The 20,918-nt window shown below is 38.2% G+C and overlaps 3 protein-coding genes across 4 annotated transcripts; all 3 read right to left on the bottom strand.

The window, feature by feature from the left end:
* Window positions 1–674: 674 nt before the first annotated feature.
* On the bottom strand, window positions 675–4,793 carry LOC122071662 (ADP,ATP carrier protein, mitochondrial-like). Its single transcript, XM_042636041.1, has 4 exons — window positions 4,633–4,793; window positions 2,212–2,747; window positions 1,760–2,131; window positions 675–1,284 (listed from the first exon to the last, which is right to left on the bottom strand). Exons 2-4 carry the CDS (start codon window positions 2,725–2,727, stop codon window positions 988–990), a joined length of 1,185 nt encoding a protein of 394 aa, XP_042491975.1. The 5' UTR covers window positions 2,728–2,747; window positions 4,633–4,793; the 3' UTR covers window positions 675–987.
* Window positions 4,794–11,457: 6,664 nt separating this feature from the next.
* Window positions 11,458–13,433, bottom strand: LOC122071660. Its single transcript, XM_042636037.1, has 2 exons — window positions 13,040–13,433; window positions 11,458–12,920 (listed from the first exon to the last, which is right to left on the bottom strand). Exons 1-2 carry the CDS (start codon window positions 13,240–13,242, stop codon window positions 11,615–11,617), a joined length of 1,509 nt encoding a protein of 502 aa, XP_042491971.1. The 5' UTR covers window positions 13,243–13,433; the 3' UTR covers window positions 11,458–11,614.
* Window positions 13,434–18,191: 4,758 nt separating this feature from the next.
* On the bottom strand, window positions 18,192–19,812 carry LOC122071656. 2 transcript variants are annotated; one of them, XM_042636033.1, is made up of 2 exons: window positions 18,644–19,812; window positions 18,192–18,547 (listed from the first exon to the last, which is right to left on the bottom strand). In XM_042636033.1, the coding sequence occupies exons 1-2, from the start codon at window positions 19,029–19,031 to the stop codon at window positions 18,300–18,302; spliced, it is 636 nt and encodes a 211-aa protein (XP_042491967.1). In that variant the 5' UTR covers window positions 19,032–19,812; the 3' UTR covers window positions 18,192–18,299. The 2 variants fall into 2 exon arrangements, with proteins under 2 accessions (XP_042491967.1, XP_042491968.1); XM_042636034.1 differs by having other exon boundaries at window positions 18,654–19,812.
* Window positions 19,813–20,918: the final 1,106 nt, after the last annotated feature.

The raw sequence follows: 20,918 nt of genomic DNA, 5'->3' as shown, positions 1-20,918 counted from the left end.
CAGTTTTCAACAGTTCGATTTAAACTGTTTCAATTTGGTTTGAAACCAATGAGTTCCGCAGTTAAAACCGACCCGACCCGTTTAGCTAATCGGCCTAAAACTTGAAACCATAATCGCACCATTTACTAAACGATTTTGCGATTTCAGTATAAACGGATTGATTCGTTTTTAATAAACGATTTCGGTTACAAATTCACATCGTTACATCACTTCACTTTTTGTGAAATCCTTCTCTTACCCATCACTTTTTGTGAAATCCTTCTCTTACCCCTGGGTGAAGGAAAACTTAATCACAGAAATGAAAGATCCATTGTTCTCTCATTGTCATATGACCTCTAGAGTCACCGGCGAAGGTACCTCACACAAATTAGAAAGCCCAACAATAATTTGATCATGCTGAACCGCAAGTACTATAATTTAGAATACCCAACCCAGAACTGTCAATAACGACGGGCAGTAAAATAAGAAACACAATGTGCTGCTACAAGGCAATTTAACAGCAGAGTAGAGTTCTACTAATCTGTAGAAAGCTACTTGTTCAAGTCAGAGAACATTTCCAAAGCTGAAATCCTTTTTCCGAATTCAACGAACCAAAAAGACACTCCCGCATTGAAGAACAGGATAAAGCATAGCATCAGGGAATTTGAGAACCAAACATTAGAAAAGGTAATAGATGACAGAAGAATTAAGTCTACTTATTCTAATAAAAAAGTAACCACAATTACAGATATCCTCCTGACGAACACGAAATCCTCAGAGACATCTATTACAACCTCTCAGTTAAATAAGAAGTTTATATGGGAACCAATAGGATCCAAAACCAAAAAAAGTAGAATGGTTCGGGGGAAACTCCCTCTCAATCTTTCCCTCTGAAACTAAATTATTCTAAAGGACAAAAATTCGCAAAACAAATTCGCATAAAGAAACTCGATTAACTTTTTCATCACCATCTAAGGCTAATTGGTAGGTTACGATAAGATCGTAAAATTAGCCTCCACCAGATCCGTACTTCTTTCCAAAAACGATCAGCTGCAGCTTGTCATAACCAGCAAGCACACCAGCACCTGCAACTGCACGGAGGATGTTGGCACCTGCACCCTTGAACAAGGACTTGGGTCCCTCATTCTTCAGGATCTGTGAGAATGCATCCAATGAGCTCTTGTACTTGACAGCTTCACCAGAGGTCATCATCATTCTTCTGCGAACGGTGTCGATTGGGTAAGATGCAAGACCAGCACCATTCGTGATGAGCCAACCCAATGCAAAGCTAGCAAAGAAACTATCCTGAAATTCATCAAAACAACACAATTTGCAATTTGTAAGCATTGAGTTGATGGGCAAAAACAAAGCATAACAATATTTCAAGGATACAAAGAATCAATTTCCTGGGTAATAAATGGTAGTTCAGAAGATAATGTTTTAGTTAAAGCACCACAAGAAATCCAGAATTTCTATCCTCTACAGTGATTTTAAATATGGGTTTTGCGCAGGGTTTTAAAACTCATAAACAGTGACAGAAGAAGTCAGCAGTGATTTCAATTTGAATTGGATTAAAATCGTAGAATCTGTACATCAAAGGAATATTCCCCTGCTTCTGGTGACTTAATCCAGGAACAAGCCATTTTTACTCGTCGGAAATCAGTCAATGCAGGCGTCCAAATTACGAGGCTTCAACCAACATACAAAAATAACCATTGCCAAACAAACAAAAAACACTACCTTTCTCTCCATCTAAAAAAGTCCAGCTAGAGTTACTAACCTCCATCTTCCCAGTAAGAAGAACTGGTTTCAAAGAATCATACAATCCGAAGTAGAGACCACGGTACACAATGATTCCGACACATGAGATGTTGAAACCACGGTAAAGGCCAGCAATACCATCCGACTTAAGTGTCTTCCTGTAGACATCAACGAGACCATTAAATTGTCTCTCTCCTCCTTTCTTTGCTGCCTTGGAATCATTAGCCAGACGGGTTCGAGCATAATCCAGTGAATAGACAAATAGCAGAGATGAAGCACCAGCAGCGCCACCAGATCCCAAGTTGCCTGCAAACCATTTCCAGTATCCATCTCTGTCTTTCTTGAAGTTGAACAACCTCTTGAAGTAATCCTTAAAGGCAAAGTTCAAGGCCTGGAAAAATTTTGAGATGTTACAAAAAATGGTTTCCAGTAAAAAAGATCAAACAGCACTAAAATAGGAATATATCCAACCTGTGTGGGGAAGTAACGGATGACATTAGCAGTGTTCCCTCTCCACAATGACATTACCCCTTCGTCCTTAATTGTCCGCCTAAAACAGTCCCCAATACCTTTGTAAGGCTCAGACAGCCGACCAGCCTTGATCATTTCATCTTGGTTTTGAATCAAAAGCTTAACACGCTCAATAGGTGCAGCGGCCGTTTTAGATACAGCTGCAGATACTCCACCCATAAGGAAATCAATAGCAAAGTTCGTGAAATTTTTCTCCTTGGGGGCTTGAACAAAGATCGGTGAAGTGGCAGAGGAAACCATTGACAGGTCAATGTTCCCATTGCATGACTTCATCAATGGGGACTGCAAATTTGAATTGCAATAGTTTCCATATGAAAAATGCCTCTGAGACATAGCCGGCCTATGGAAGCCCCCATGGTTTGCTGGTGCATCACGGGAAATACTAGACCCAAGATTGAGCTGCCCTGTAACCTTTTGAAGCACCGTTGGGTGCTGAGGCCGATCACCAGCCATCATTATGTTGCAAAGTTAAAACCCTGCAAATGATAACTACTGATAAGACAAAGCAGACATTTCACAGCATTTTAACAGTTCAGAAATTTTTTAATCAAAATAAACAATGACAAGGCACTATGATTTTATGGGACAATGTTTTCTGTACGGGAATGTAGGGCCTGAGCCCAGACTGAGGCGGCGAAATGACTGACCAGCCCTGTGAAAGGGTGCAGCCCCTACACTCCCGGACAGAAAACATTCTCCCTATTTTTATGTCCAAATATTGCTCAGGATATGAAAAACAAAACCAATAGCACAAACACAGTGTAAGAGGTAAAGAGAGAAATCCTGAAATCCAAAAACAAGCCCCAGAAAACTCCAAAGTAAAAGATCTAGATACTAGTAAGCAATTTGAGCTACACTAAACAAAGGTTCTGGTTTGATAATAGTCCCATTTTCATCTGAAATTAGGTCATTCATATGAATCAATAAAAACATTATACAACATTATACGGAAGAAGATGGACAAGATGGCCACATAGAGCTATTAAACTAACCCAAACAGCATCAATTTTAAAACCCAAATTGTAGGAACAAAACATTTTCGACTGTAGAGTTTAGAAATCTCAAGACTCAATGAGTAGGCTCAGCTTCTCTAGACTTCTGATGATGTGCTGACACCGCATTATCTGGATCTATCAGCAGTGTTTGAAACCTAAACAATCGTATAGAACTATTTGAAGACCAAGCTGAAGCAAAAAATTCAATCACTGAATTCTCCTATACCTTTGATTTAACAATCAATTTGCAATATCAATAGCAGAGATACATTATACTCCCAATCTCCCATGTCTGCAAAACATTCATTTAAATCTGCCATGATCACTGAGATCATGTCATACTAACTCTACAACAATGGACTAGTACATAAACATATTGAACGTCCATTCTAATAAACAATGCATTATTGTAGGAAACTGCATCACTACAAACACAGATGGCTCAAAATCTTTCAACTACACAAGTACAAACCAAGCGGCAAGGTCAAGTACAGATAGAAGATGGAAATAAATCAAAAATTCCTCAACGAAAACAAAAGATACTGTATGAAAGAAAACATAACGCAAATTGATAATATCCAAAAAATATGCTACAAGCTAGAGATGGAAAATGAACGATAAAGAACAGTCTGAACGGAAACATAACAAAAATTGATATGATTCAATAGACCTGCTTCAAGCCAGAGATAGCCGGTAACACATAAAAAATGTATCAGAAGTCAGATCTATGAAAACGCAAGAAAAAACATCCTAAGAAAATGCATCCATTGTACAACAACAGAGTGAAGAACACAACCTATGTGGATCCAGATCCACGAATGACAAGAGGAGAGGGAAGGCTTTTTTCTTTAATCAAATAAAAGGGATTGAACCACCCAACTGAACTGCTAATGGATCTCTCAGCACGTAGTTCTAATTTCTAAAAGAAATATGACAACAGTATACGCTAGAGTCCGGGAAAAAAAATTACTTTTTTTATAATCAAGTAGAAGGGATCGAGCCACCCAACTGACCCGTTAATGAATCTACACGACAAGTAGTTCTAATTTCTAAAGGAAATATGATAGAAAAACATAGTAGAAAAACATAGTAAAAGCAATTGAGCGAGAAAGTTCAGCAAAACGAGATCTAAAAGAACAGTCTTCTAGCAAGGAATTTAAGAAGAGCTTAAGATTCGATCACTAAATGAGAAATTTCTTCGCAGAAAGAAAATCAAGCAAACAATCCAAACTAGCAGTAAAAACTACGATTCTAAACAATCAGATCGGATCTCCCGAAGCAGACGATCCGGTCAATTCCGATCATAGAACACGTAAAAGCATATTTACAGGGAAGAAAAGAGGGCTAAAATCGCCGCAGAGCATACCTTGAAGCGCTAGATTGTTGAGCTCGCTCCGCCTCTCGCTTTGAAGAAAAGCGAAAGGAGGAGAGAAGAAAGAGGAGAAGAAACGGGGAAGGAGGCAGGAGGCGATAGGAGGAGAAGGGTTTTGGGTGGACGGTGGCTTTAAGGGCTGACTACAATAGATATTTTATAGCTGGATGATTCTTCGCTACTTCTAGAACTATGTTTTTAAATTGCGATCTTCATACGACCGCCACAATCACCGTTGGATTCTAAAATATAAGAGTCGATGGTTCCCATAAAATGGTAAGGACGATACAGAAATCGCCACGTTAATGTCTGCCGCACCGTTAAAAAGGTAACTTGAAGTTATTACGTGAGGGCATCCATATCTAGCTCAGAAAATATTCTAATCGGACGGTTAATAATTACCCAAAAACTATGGGAGACTTTCTATATTATACGCCCCAGTTCTTAGTATTTGAGTAGGAAATATATAAAGAAAGATCTCGTTGAGCATCCCAATGAAAGGAATGGAAGGGATACGGCGATACGTCATATGAGGCATGGTTCTAGTGTACGTTATCAAATCGGGTATCGGTCATCCGAAAACCGATATGACATCAAACATGAATCGGTATCAGATCATCTTAAGAATAAATTTTTTTTTTTTTTTCACATTTTTATCCTTTATCCGGATTATTCCACTGATATAGTATCAATCAGATATCAAATTAAGAACATGTAGAACTGATATAAATCATGCTCGATCCAATAAAATCAAGGGAAAATTACGTGATTACCCACTATTGAGTTTACTTTTACAGAAATATCCACGTTGTGTTTTGTTCAATAGATTTATCCAAAATAAGTTTACGTATTGCAAATAAACCCATAATAGTGCTCACAGTACGCTTTCTGTATTCTCCTGCAATCGGCTATAACATTTCCGATTTCTCAGTCTCTCCTTCAATCGGATCTTAAAGGTCCGATTTCAACTCTGCAACAATGTCATCGTAGCCGTCATAGTTCTCGCCGGTAATTCCTCGTCTCTCTCTCTCTTTTTTTTTTTTTCCCTTCTTCTTCCTCCCGTAACTCCATCTGGCACTTACTTTTTCTTCTTCATGCAGCCCGACCCACCTCCACCTCCACCTCCACCTCCACCCCCCCTACTGCAACCCAATCCACCATAGGAACTTCTCTTTCACAATCCGCAGACCCACTCCTCTTAGAATCAGTCAAAGGGGATGTCAATCTATCAACGTGCTCTCTTCCAATTTTCAAGTCGACATCGAGATTTAAACTCTCAAATAAAACCAAACAACAAGGAGGAGACAAAGGGTATTGTCTTCTGGATTGATCGCCTAGTTTGTTCATAAAAACAGTCTCAACGGAGTGGGGAGAAAAGTGTAGAAGAGATGGGTTCGACTTCGACGGAGAATCAAGAACAATTTGAACAAAAGGTTTCGAGGTTTTTGTGTCTTTACAACTTTAGTGTGATCAATGAGATATGAAGAAACAGGTTCGCAAATGACACAAACTTTTATGGAGAAGATGAATCGATGTTCCTTAATACCCCTTTCCCCGCCGAAGGCAAATCTGACATCGAAGGCATCTTTAATCCTCTCTATTAAAGATTATCTCTCCCCTTCCCTTCCGTTCTTAATTATCGATGTCCACATCTAACTAGCATAGATTAAAACTAAGAAATTTAATTTTGTTTTTAGGTGTAGGATTTTAGGGTTCATGGTTTTCTCCCAAGTTTTTTTTTTTTTTATTAAACAAAGAAATTACTGATTTGAATCAACGTTTTGCTTGATATGGTGTTCATATGATTTTCAGTTGGCAATTCTTTCCACAGCGTTGCGAATCTGCAGGCGAAAGTGTCTCCTTTGATTCTTCTATATTTTTTCTTTTAAATTGTTTCCTCCTCTCTTTTGTTGAAAAGTTAAACTGGGGTTTACTCTGAAGAAGAATCCGATGATAAAGTTTTTGGTTGCAGAGTAATTTAGCAACCACTTTTATCCATGGTCCGTGAAGATGGATATTTAGAACAGATTGGAAGAGAGAATTACAAGGAAATCATAAATATTATAATAAATTATGGGAGAATACATGCCCAAATCGTAGACATACAATGGAAGGAGTACGATGAGTACTATTATGGGTATATTTGTAATACACAAACTCCTTTTGGATAAATCTGTTGAACGAAACACAACGTGGATATTTATGTAAAGGCAAACCCAATAATGGATAATCACGTAATTTTCTCTAAAATCAATACTGATACTTTTTTTTTTCCCTGATGAATCTAATATTGATACTTAGGTTGCATTTTGTAGTCATTTAGTTCTAAAAGATATGTTTCATGTCAAAAATTTAATTTCAGTTTCTGTGTAAAAATATCGTTTAAAAAAAAAAATGTTTGATGAACTTGTTTCATAAAGTATTATCATTTTTTTTTTATTTAGAATAAAATCAAAATGAAAGATCCCATCGTTTTATCATTTTTCCTTTTTAACTCTTTTTTTCGTTCTAAAAAAAATTAAAAAACATTAAATTCACATCAAACGTATTAATTTTTTATTTATTCTCATAGAAAAAAAAATTGGGAAACATATTTTTCTAATTGACTACCAATCGCAGCTTAGAACCAGATTAAAACTGTATTTGTGCGAGTGACAAGGTCCCACTGATTATCGGCCATCCGATGGAATTTGTTCTTTTACTTGTAGACGGGTCTACTGAATCAGCGGTTGAGTATTAAAAGAGAACAATCATCGGTTTGATTGGTGGAGAATTTACGTGGGAGAATGGGAAATTAGTTGGACTTGGTCATTGGCAGCTGAGAGCTAGTGGTCGGAACAGCCGCGCCGTTTTGTTTGACGACACTCGTGGAGCCGTGGATATGAACGAACGACTCTTTTTTCTGGGGTCCACATCTTATTTAATACTGATCCATCGCTTGGCCCATGAAACAGGCCGCGCTAAGGGGTATTAAAACCATTGCCAAAAGGCCAAAAACTAGGGTTTTAAATTCCCATCCAAACCCGAACTGAAGATTTAGAAAACGAAACCAGACCGTACTGACTGAATGGAGCAATCGGAACTGATATAAAACCAGAACCGAAATCGATATAAATAACCGATCCAAACCGTATCAAAATCGACTCTTTGGCGTAACAGTGTGGTTTTGCTTTCACTTATTACCAGCCAAAAATCAGTTCAACTAAAAAACTAGACCAAACAGACCAATCGATATCGCTAATGAAAATCATTATTTTGAAATCAAAATAATGTTATGGACAACATATTCAAACAACAACAACAACAAAAACAAATATAAACTTATTCCAACTGAATGGGGTCGGTTACATGGATCCAATGTTGTAAAATAATAGAAAGTAAAGAAGCATAAAAAATCAGTTAAAATGAGAGAACACGGGGATAAGTTTAGGGGGTATTGTAGAATATAGATATGCATCATAGAAACATCCCTTATAGGAGGTCGGCAACGCGAGTTGTTGTCATCCATAAAACTCTATCCGAAATCATACTAGGGTCAAGCCCTACAAATTGCATATTCTTTTGGACCATCTCGTTAATAGTCATCTTAGGTTTGCCCTTACTTTTTATGGTGCCTACCAAATAAATATGATCACTCTTCCATACTGGGGCCTCCATAGGTCTTTGTTGGATATGATCATACCACATCAATCGGCTCTATCGGAGTTTGTCAAGGATCGATGCAACTCTCACGACCTTTATCCAACTAATGCAAAAATTTGTCCAACTCCTCGTAGACAGGTAAACCCCTTGGTCATGCCCAATGGGATTTATGGCGCAAGAAGAAATAGGAGAGTCAAATGACTCAGACCCATGACCTCGTGGGAGTAGCTTAGGTCATACTTATGCATGGAATGAATGTTAGCATGTGGCACAAGATGAAACACAGGAGAGTCAGACCCATGACCTTGTGGAAATACCTAGACCTAGGGGTGTCAATTCTTAAATCGAATCGGTAAAATCGGTCAGATCGAACCAAACTGAAGCCTTATTGGGTCGGTTCGATTTGGAGTATTGCAACCCCAAAACCAAACCAAACCGTACCGAAAACCAGATGAACCCGAAACCAAACCAAAACCGGCTCAAAACCCATACCGAAACTGAAACCAAACCGGTAAGAAACCGAAACACTCCAAAAATCATAAAAAAAATCAAAATTTGCATAGTTTTATAAACATTTGCACGGAAAGTCGAATCCAAACTAGACCAAAAACCAAAACCAACCCGATTACAAATCGATTTAAGAAACCGAAGACAAACCGAAACCAAACCGCACCAAAATCGAAACCAAACCGAAATTGGAATTTTCTTATTGGTTCGGTTTTGGTTTAAACTTTCTCACACCGAAACCGACTCAACCCGGATCAAAACCGAGCCGAACCGACTGATTGACAGCCCTACCTAGACCCATAACCTCGTGGGAGTACCTTACGTCATGCTTATACATGGGATAGAATGTTAACATATTAAGGAGCATATGATTGGATTCGGGTCTAAAAATGGCCTATCTAATCCATCTACTGTCTATCTAATAATCAAAATTGCCACATCATTTACCACATGGTACATTTTTGTGAAGTATCAAGAAAAACTTATCATTACCATACAATGAAATGGAATAATTTTTGGGAGAATTACTTGGTTACCCACTTTTGTGTTTCACTTTGCAAAATTATCCAAGTTGTGTTTCACTTAACAAAAATATACAAAATAATGTTTAGATTTACAAAACTACCCAAAACAGAAACCTCCGCTCACCTTCACTCAACCAAATGTATAATTTGTCATTTTTACCCCAACATCCCTCTTCCCTCTTCTCTACTCACCATTCCCTGTAACCACCCTGTCCAACCCTGCAACCCCCATCCCTTCCCTACCACCGTCATTCTTCCTCATGCGGTCGTGCCTCATCCTATCCTGCTACCCCTCTCTCCCTACCCTATTCTTCTTTACACACCAACCCGGTATTGGTATTGACATCTCTTTATTCACCAATCATCTCACACCCTGCCCTCGATGCCGAAGAGAAGAACGAAGCTAGACAACACCCCACACTCCAAGCTTAGGATCCAGCAATTATAATAGCATCTGATGTGTCACCATGGACTGAATTCATTCCCCCACCCCTTGTAATTCCACCGCCAACTACCCCAGACCAAACCTGGAAGCACCCCTAACTGGATCTTCCACATCGTTGATACAATCGTTATCTGGTTTCCAAGCTTCGCAAAATTCCTGTAAAAAATCAATCATCTAGCAACGAGGCAAGGAAGGGCGAAAACTCCAAGCAACTTCCACGATCTCTGCAAAATCAGTCCAATCAACGCTCTGTTCTTCCTTTGGACAGAAGAAAAATTCTGGTAATTTTGCACCGTTGGGTATCCTCTTTGAACGCCACCAATCTACCATTAGTTCTATGCCAGATATGGCATACTCTTCCATATTTGGCAAAGCTGTCAGACACGGATCAGACAACAATTTTGTTCTTAATGCTTCGATTTCCCTCCTCTACAATTTCCGTTGATGATGCGATCCGGGTTAGTAATTCCGGTTCAGGCAAGAGAAGAAGGTCACTGTTTTGATCTTTAAGAACACAGTAAGGAAGATAAAGAGAATATTAAGGTTGAGAGCAGGGAGTTGTTTCCTATCCATGTTCGAAGAAGAAGAAGAAAGAAGATTAAGTGGGCGGAGGATAAAAATGTCAAAAAGATATGTAAACAAGAAACATACACTGTATTGGGTACTTCAGTAAACCAAAACTCAAATTTGGCTAATTTTGTTAAGTGAAACAATAATTGGTTAATTTGGTAAAAGGAAACCCAAATGTGGGTAATCAGGTAGTTTTCCCTACTTTTTTTCTCCCTCATGAAGGGCCCCAGCCCAGCTCTCTCTATTCGATTTTTCTTTCAAGGCAAAAGAATAAATTTTATCAAGCAAAAATAAATAAATTATATATATATATATACAGCGGTCAGCCAACATAAGTAGATGGAGTCACATGGTCTTTGTATTTATTTTAACCACCTAAACCAAAAATGCCAACCCTAAGCAGTTTGAGGAAATTTTTAGGCTCTCACTGCTTGGTTAGATAATGAAAGTAGAACGAAAATTTAATAGTTAAAAGTAAAAAAGAAAAGTGAACGAAATTTAGTAAGCAAGTGAGAATGGCCAACAGTGAAATAAAATCAACAAAATTTACATCAAAATTTCCATGTGCCAGGATGCAATGCAAAGTCTTGTGGGCCCTGAGTGGTTTTTTTCCATTCATTGGCTAAAATTTTACAAAAAATGACCCTTTCAACATTTCTTCTAAAAATACCACCAAAAGTTTTCACCAACCTCCTTTTTATGTTCTGAGGTCCACATGTATTCATATCACTTTATATCAACTGTACTACCAACCAAAGACTGTTGGAGATTACTATTTTATTACATTTATACGTATAACCATACAGTCTTTAGAAAATTGTTGTTGCTGCCTTACTAGTTACTACACCATAGTTTCAGTCTGTTTAGGAAGGAAATAATCTAAGTCGATTCAAAATCCGAACTAACATATGTGAAGTATTGTTTCTGAGCTGGTTACCATCATGGTTTTAACTGCCCCGAAGCATGCAACAGGCCTAAATGTTAAACCATTTAAATGTAAATATCATAACAGGTTTGATGTTCTAAGCTTGTAATATAGATATAGCAGCCCTAAATGTTAAACCATTTAAATCATCAAGAGATATGATAGAGAATTTAACAAGCACTGAAAAGGTTTACGCAGTCTTGCTCTGAAAACAAAATCTGAGAGTCGATGACTCCACAAGTGATCTGAGCTATTTCAGAATGGAATCTGTATAGAAGCCATACACAACCAGTTTTGAAGAATCTGCAACTAATTCAGTAAGTTGCAAAACAATGAAATGAAAATTTTGGAAATATATCAAAGTCACAGCCCAGCCAATTTTGATAATATAGATTTGGTCATGAAAGTGTTGGTACATTCAACTGCTTCAATCAACAAAACCTTATGAGACTTAAGTAAATGAGCACATTTGGTAACCAAACATAGAAAGAAGTTCCCAAACTTCAAAGAATTTGAAAATCCATCAGCCAATTCCGCAATCACAGAAACAAGATGATCAATAGAATCATGTGTTAAATGAACATTGTGATTCAGGATGTTCTGGAACAGAGTAAACAGAGGTTCAGTCCATACCAACTTGTTGGATATTAGACTACGATGGCAGGGTAGACACACAAACCGTCTTGCCTCTTCTTCTCTGCAGAGCAGCTTCTGGCAGAAAGCAGATACGTGAGCTGGGTGCAAACACTCCTTGATGATCCTAGTGATCACATCACAGAGAGGGGTATTGATCCCTTCCTTGCAGAGGATCAACGGAAATAAGAGTGCATCAACAGCAGCCCTATGGTGTAGCTTGCAGTACTCAATGGTTGCAGTTACCAGCACACGAGAAGCAGGTTCCTTGAGAACCAACAACTTGGGAAGAACAACAGAGCAAAGAATCTGGCCAGACCAAGCAAAGTCCTCATCCACCCCCTTTGAAAGGTGCGATAACAGGATGGAAGCAGTCTCTTCTTCAGCTTCCCAAGGTTCAATCAAACCCAAAACTGATAAAGAAACTCTTCCTCCTCCTTGGTCGAAACAAAGCTGACGAATTTCATTAGCCAGGTTTACTGTCTTTGATGTAGACTCAAAGGTTAAGAGCTGGGTTTTTAAAAAAGCTGCTCTCTTTTGAATTTCGGGGTCTACAGGAGCATCTACCGGACTTACAATCTCAATTCCCGCCGACGATTGGATCACATTCGAACCATCCTCTTCCATTCTTTCACCAACTTCCATAAACGAATCTCCATCCTCGTTTGAACTCACATAAGCAAAACAGTCGGCCAAAGATGTTGATTTCATCACAGGAGGAGATAGAGGGAGCCACGGAAGAAATGAACCAGCAGTACTAGTCATATCCTGAAGCCAATCGGGTAAAGCCCTGAACTCCTTTTCTTCTTCTGTATCACCAACAGAATACGAACTCGAGCAGTAGTTCAAGCTAGTAATTGAATCGAGCAGGTTGAGGGCAGCTTTCTTGACCCAAAAGTCTAGCTCTGACTCTCCTTTCAAAATGTTGGTGGCAAGTGCAGTTAGGTCTCGGGAACAGAATCTTCGATTCTCGACGGCAAGAAAAGAAAGGATTCTGGACTGAACCGCATTGGGGAGAGTTTGAATCCACATAACTCTGTCATGGACAAACACGATTATTAACGGTTGAATTTGAATTTGAATTTGAGTTTGAGGGTAATGGATAAAATCACTGAGAAAAGGATAAAAGAGAGATCGTTGAAGGGTTTTTTTTACCTCTTGGAGGGGAAGGGAGACGAAGGAGAAGGGTCGATGACGGTGGTGTCGCAGGTCTTGGAGAGCAGCGAAAGGAAAGAGTTGGTAGTGATGGTGGAAGTGGGTGCGGAGGCGTCGAAAGACTGTTCCAACCACAGAGAAGCTTCTCCTTCAGGACAGGGTGAGTTAAGGAAGATATCAAACAGAGGAACCCACTTCTCCATTGTCGTCGTCTTCGAGTTCCCTTCTCAGACTATGAGAGAAGGAGACCTCCTTCGATTAGTCCAATCTCGACTCTCGATTCCTCGAACCCTCGGCCGGTATCAGCATCAGTAATCGATGAAACTACGTGGCATTTGGTCATCTAGCGATCCCTGCAACTTAGATATTGCATCTCCATGTGGCATTTTCGGAGTTAGCTGTTACAACAATCCAATAAAACACCTTCCTGAGTGGGGTTTGATGAACTTACATTACCATCCGTATCACATGTCCTGCAACTCAACTAATGGAATCACCTGTGATCCGTTGCAGCCTCCAACCATCGCTACACGCTCCGCAACCCACCCTAAAGTGATGGCGCGCCAAAGCCAACAAGGGGGATTGGAATGACAAGTGCTCCTGGTACCTCGACACCTTCTTCGATCATCTTCCCTGTAACTCCTCCGACTCCGACTCCGACTCCGACTCCGGGAAAAAAATCGTCTCCAATTCTGATCTTGTACAATTCCATGCAATACCACCTTCAAGCGGTGACACGTGTATTGATATCAATACAATGGTCCAGATCTGATTTAAATGTCTCTCACTGATTTAATGTTTTATTAGTTATATCAGATCTGAACCATTGTATTGGTATCAATACACGTGTCACCGCCTGAAGGTGGTATTGTATGGAATTGTACGAGATCGGAATTGCAGACGATTTCAACCCCCAACTCCGACTCCGACGATAGTGGTACTCTCGCCTCCGAGATTAAGTTTTTTAAAATATGTTTTTTAATGGATCAGGTCGGATCGGCCGATCCAGATCGATTTTCGATACTCAGGATGATACCGATACCCATGTCAGGATCGATCAGGTATCGGGATCGGTCCCAACAAATACCAATCCAATCCGGCCAATCCGATACTGATACTTGTTTCCATGCCCACCACTGCTTTGATGGTCAAGAATTAAAGATGAGAAAATTACAAGATTACTCAAACTGGGTGATAAATTTGTGAATGATAAAGTAAAGAATGATCATAATATAATTGATTTGGAAGCAATTTCTGATAAGTTCTGATAAAATCATTTGAGGTGGCATGGTTATATTCAACAATGACCTTGGGATGCACCAATATGGACTATGGAGCATGGTTTGAGGAATCGGATTAGATCGGATCATATCAGATCAACCATCAGTGGTTATTGGGCTATATCGTATCTATGGATCAATAAGGACGAAGGGTAAAACAATCCAAAAAAATGATTTTTAATTGAAAGCAAGGGTATTTTTATCCGATCCTGGCCGATCTAGATTGCTATCGAATCAATATTAGCCTTGACTGATCTCATTCTCAAAACTTGTTATAAAGGAGTGATTTTATTTAAAATGAATGAACTAAAAGAGCTACAGATAATTATAAAATGATTATGAGAGAAGTGGTGAGGAATGACCATAGTTAGCAAATTCGGATTCGGGAATTATTCGGACGGAGAATTATTCGGAATAATTCGGACGATTAATTTAAGGATTCGGTCAAAAAAGCGGTCAAAAAATCTTATTGGGGTTTTTTTTTAAAAAAAAATTTGCTTTTTTTTATTTTTTTATTTTTTATTTTTGATTTTTTTTTAAAATAATGTTTAAATGGACCGAATAATTCGGTTTAATTCGGATTCGGTCCGAATTATTCGCGAATTATATTCATTTTTGAAAAAGTCACGAATTTTAAAGAATTTTATTTTTAATTCGGATTCGGTCCGAATTTTTGATAAAATTCTTTAAAATTCGGTTCGGCCGAATAATTCGCGAATTATTCGGCCGAATTGCTAACTATGGTTACTACAGAGAAGTTCGAGTCCTGTTTGGACTTGATTAATATTACTCATTGTTGAAGATGAGGGACACACCAAACAGGTGCAGGTTTGTACCTCTAATGAGGTACCTCTAATGAGGTACAATGATGAAGACGTCTACAAGTTATCTTTACAGGAGGCCCGACAGAATTCAAGCCAAGGTGGAGATTGTTGGTGTATGATGTCTTGTATTTCGTCGCAGTTTAATCCAGGGAGTACTGGTGCAGCACCTAGACAGGTAGGACGATGGTCCCGCTAGCCGGTTAGTGGGCTGTGGGGGTTGCAAGGGGGGCAAGAGGCCCCCTGCATAGTAGGGGGTGTAGGGGGGTGCAGCCCCCTGCTCGAATTTTTTATTTGAGGGCAATTGTAGTTTAATCCGGATTAGGGTTTTTTCGCTATATATTTGTAGCGAGGGTTTCTTTCTCTGTAATGCAAGCAATACTGAGAGGTGTGAGGACGAGCGTTGTAACCCTATTCTCCATTGATAGTGAAGCAGGATCTCATCTCACCGGGGACATAGGCAACCTTGCCGAACCTCGTAAAATCTGTGTGCATTGTTTGTTTTGTTTTTCCATTATCTTCTGCATCGTTTTAGGGTTGCGTTTCAACATGGTGTTACCTCAAACTTGAGGAACCGGCCACATGTATAATTTATCGTATTCATTCATTCATTCCAAATGTAGTTTTATTACTCTCAAGTGCAATTATGTTTTTCAAGTCCTAAGTAGTAACTCTCACTCTTAAGTCCTAACAAACTCTTCCTCTCCCCTCTCCTCTCTCCCGACTCAGAAGGAAAAAGCTTCCAACTATCAATCAGAGAGTTAGTCACTTAGCTGAGTTTTGTTGACCTTTCGAGTAATTGCTTGTTGACACGGCATTTTTTTTCCGGTGATTATTAGTATATGGAAGATAATTAATTGACTATTCTCACAAAATACACCATGCTCAGACTGAACGATTAACGACCCTAGTTGAGTTAGTGACCAAAACAAGAAGTTCTGAGTAGGTGAATTCAAAATAACTGTTTGACCCAAAAAAAAAAAAATAAATAAATAATTGGTCTAAATGAACAATCTTTTTTTATATGGATGTTTATTATGACAATATCTTAAACGAATCTAGATATAATTCAGATATAAATATTGGAAATCGATTATAAATATAAGAAAGAGCAATTTACATCCCCTCCCCTATATTTTGCTTTTATTCCAATCCCCTCCCTTGTTTTTTCAAATATTCCGTAGACCTCTTTGTCAGTTAACACTATTAGTAGGCTGTTAGTTGTGAATGTTAAAATACGATTTTACCCTTCTACCTTTAACAACTTATTCTTTTTTCCATTTTACCCTTATCCCTACACTCATAACCCCCAATATGAAACCCTTACATTTCACTCACCTTCATCACCACGACAGGGAGGAATTTGAACCAAGCAATTAAGCATGATCAACTTGACGGAGATTTCGAAGCCTTCTTGCCACTATTCGCCTTCACTTCGGTGGTCTTTCAGATGATACAATCAGTAAACACACTGAGATTCTTCCCAATCTGAGGATCAAGTGAGTAGAAGATTACCCTTGGTATAAGAATACCTTCTTTGCTAGAATCTACAAGATTCCAGACCCATTCTCAATTGTCTAGAAGGATAAATTTCTTGCTGATTTTCCCAAAGGATTCTCGCAGTTAGTGAGAGAAAATCTTAGCGATTCTCTCGAGAGCCTCCCTTATGGTTGTCTTTTCTCTGCTATAGAGAAGACCATTGCGGCACTATGTTCTCGAAAGAAAATTGTTTATCTAAAGAAACGGGAACTTAGTTTCAGAAAAGGAAGTATATGCAATCAATTTGGAATAAGACCTATTGCGACGGAGAGATTGACATCGACAGATCTCCATCCCCCTGTGAAGCGTTTCCTACAACAGGCCAATCTCCATAGTTCAGAGATGTAAGTTTCTGTGACCAAATACTAGAATTAGAATTAGTTTTTTTGCTGCATCCATTTGATAGGTAGGATTATGTCAATGACCATGTACAACCAACCCCTTTTCGACAAAAGTTTGTCTGCAATAGGTAGGATTTTGTCAATGACACTCCTCCCATTCTCACTCCTGCTCAAGCAGAAGCAATCCCACTGTGACCCACTTCGTCTTCTAGTGTTGGAACATAAGGTGCAACCCATTGAATTTTGAAATGACCCTTAAAAGGATCAACTTCATATTCATAGCCACAACAATTTATCTCAGAAAACTAGAACTAAATTTACCATCCAAGAAATTGAATTTCTCTATCCCATTTGGTGAAATTGTACAGATTGATACTTCAATTGAAACTTCTCTCTTCATTTTTTTCCTGTTTTTTTCTACTATTATTCAAACTTACAAATTTTTATGTTTAATTTGCAGTTAGACTATGTCAACATCAAGTGTTAATGACAGTAATACATCTGCATTGAAGTATATCAACGTCCGATGTAAATGTCAAAATTCAAAAAGGGCATTAGTACGCATTTCAGTGTCAAGGTTGAATCCGAACATGCTATACTATTGCTGCCCAGATGCACCAAATGGTTATGGATTTTTCTCATGGTGTGAACATGTAAATTCCTTTATCCTACTGCCAATTATTAGGGCAATCCACATAACAATTCCCAAACAGTGGTTGGTGAAAGCAGTTAAGAAAAACAACAGAAGAATGAAGAGATGAGTGCTTTGAAAAAGAGAGTGAAGCAGTTGGAAAAGTCTTATGGAATTATAAAGATTGTACTTTTTGTTCTTGTGGGTCTTTATTTACTGTTATTAGTTAAGAATTGATAAGAAATCCACTGTAATGTAGGTTATATCTGTCTTATGTAGCGTTATGATGCTAATGTAATGAACAAGTTCTATTTGCACTGAATCTTCTTATGAGTAGTAACTAAGTCTTTTCACAAAAAATTTGGCAACATTTTTGCTAATATTTTCCATTTAATACTCAACTTGTGGTAAATATCAATATTTCATATCTCAGAAAAAGCATGATACCATTGATTCAAATCCATACAAATAACACCATTGTTTACAATCCGCACACAACATTGTTTTTTATCTCATACAAAAAAAAAAAAAAAAACATAACACCATTGTTTCCAACTGGATACAAACTTAAACATACTTTCAGATCCCACACAAAGGGGATACAAAATTAACAGTCTTAGACCCCACTCTCATTAACTGAATACCAAATCACCCACAACAGAACATCACACTAAGGGAGTTTTGCATAAATACATAAAGATATGGTCCTTCATTTGTTAGTAGCATCTGAAAACTGCTTTTGCCTTTACCGCTTTCCTCCTCGTGTACGTGGCTGACAAACGTGCTATTGTTCTTTGTTGTATAGTATCTTGTATACCTGTTACAGATGTCTGTGACCTTGTCATTCTTTGTGAGCTGCAGATATCTTCCCCTTGATGACCATCCCTTTGCTTTCTCTACATATATGAATAAAGAACATATGTACTAATAGCCTAAAAAATATGCAATATCAACTCAAAAGAATTAGTCTGCATTCACACCAGTTGTCTTACTAGTTGATACCTGCTTCCCTGTATCAGGATCTCTCGAATATGTCCTTTTGTTGTGGCATGTCTTCCCGCATATGGCACATCTTACGCTTGATGACCTCTTCCTGAACTCACTAGCAGGAGGCTCATCAAACACTATTTTTCTGCTCTTTTTCGATCTTCCTGGCCTTCTTTTAAGTTCTGGAGGCTGTAGCATACCGGTGCGGTGAGTATAACTCAAATCAGTAAAATCTGGAAGTGGTTGGATCATTTCCTTATATATATCCATATACTTCTTTACACTGTAAAATTCATCACAGTAATCATCAATCTTCAATTGCATATGTAAAATAACCATCCCTGCATGTACACATGGCAATCCTGTAGATTCCCATTCATAGCAACCACACATTTAGTGTATCAAATGCACCATGTATAAATCTATTTTGATGAAAATCTATCACCTCAAATGCAACTGGACTTGATGAATGGACTATGCAATACCTAGACTTTTGCAGAATCTTGTCTAATTTTTTCTTGACCATTGGTGTGACGGGATCCTCATACATATAACCAAGCCCATAATGGTTTAGTTTATACAATCTATTCATTAATTTAATCTATATTTGATCAATCACACTCAATATGGGCTTATCTCTTACTTCTAATATCCATTGGTCGAAAGATTCAGTTGTATTATTTGTAAGGTGGTGACTCTTAGCCCTAATATCAAATGCATGCCTAGACCATAGCTTGAGGGGGTGGATATCTGACCAATCATATGCTTCCGAATTAATTTCCTTGATAACCTTCATTTCTCTTTCAAACTGGACAGTAGTATATCCTCTTGTAGTCCCCCAAAAATGTACTTTTAATAACATACTAAGATATTTGGACTTGAAGTTCTAATATAAATGTCTACAACAAACCCTCTGATGAGCTTGTGGGAAAGATGTAGTAATGGCATCTGATAGTCCCTACACCAACGTCATATTATGATGAGTAATAAATCCCAATACATAAAAACCAAAAAAATTTAAATAGAATGGCAACAACTTACCTTTTGCCTGTCTGCCATGAATATCAAAGACAAGTCTTCACTGCTATCTCCAAGAGCTTCACGTAAGCATTCAAGGAAAAAAGTTCAGCTTTCTTTACAATCAACCTCAACAACACAGTAAGCAACTAGGTACAAAGCATTGTTTCCATCAACAGAGACGGCTGCCAATAGCACTCCATCATACCTACCCTTTTAGTGACAGCATCAAGACCAATAAATGGTCTGCATCCTTTACAAAAACCTTGTATGCATGGTTTGAAACCAACAAACACCCTAAAAAACTTAGGATTCTCTGTCATTTATTTTTCACAGCATGCTACAATTTAAAAGTATTGTCAGGCATCTTTTGTAAAACCAAATCCCCATAATTAGGAAGTCTTGCATAAGACAGGTTATATTTCCCAACATTTATTTCAATTGTCATATTACGTGCCCTCCACATCCTCTTGTAAGGAATGTTGATTTTGAAATACCCTCACAGATATAACCAAATTCTTGACAGTTAAGCCTGGATTAGACTTAAGTGCTAGAGCAATCTGCTCAGCTATTCACTTTGATGTCGCGAACTTATTGTCTAAGTCTCTGATACATGTATGCTTTGGATTCAATTGCCATATTACGTGCCCTCCACATCCTCTTGTAAAGAATGTTGATTTTGAAATTCCCTCACAAATATAATCAAATTATTGATAGTTAAGCCTGGATTAGACTTAAGTGTTAGAGCAATCTTCTTAGCTATTCACTTTGATGTAGCAGACTTATTTTCTAAGTCTCTGATACATGTATGCTTTGGATTGAATGTCTTAATCATATATATGACCCCATCCTCTGTTGGTGAGGCATGTACTCTCCACGTACAACCCTTTTCCTTGTATATAGTTGTTACTCTTGCTTTCTTATTTTTTTGTCTCACAATTTGAAACCCTTTCTGAATCACAAAATCCTGTAGATGTGCCCTAAAATGGTTAACATCTCTAAATGTAGCATGATAAGCACATTTATGTGTGAAATCTTAGGTAGTAAAGCATGCATTTTACACATTTAGAATGGAGCTACCTTGGGTTTTACTCTCTTTTTGTAGATTTTGAATTTTAAAGGCCTTAAGAACTATCGGGCACTATATCTTCAATTTTACACATAAAGAGGTCCTGTTTCTTTTCATAGTTACGAAGAGGATGAAATTCTGAGCAAGATTGACATGTTCAATTGAAAGTACACATCCGTTTGGTCACCCGTACA

The sequence above is a fragment of the Macadamia integrifolia genome, unplaced genomic scaffold, assembly GCF_013358625.1.
Source record: "Macadamia integrifolia cultivar HAES 741 unplaced genomic scaffold, SCU_Mint_v3 scaffold_44A, whole genome shotgun sequence".
In the NCBI taxonomy this organism is placed as follows: Eukaryota; Viridiplantae; Streptophyta; class Magnoliopsida; order Proteales; family Proteaceae; genus Macadamia; species Macadamia integrifolia.
Note: the sequence above shows the minus strand (reverse complement) of the source record. Positions and strands in the feature narration are given on the sequence as shown.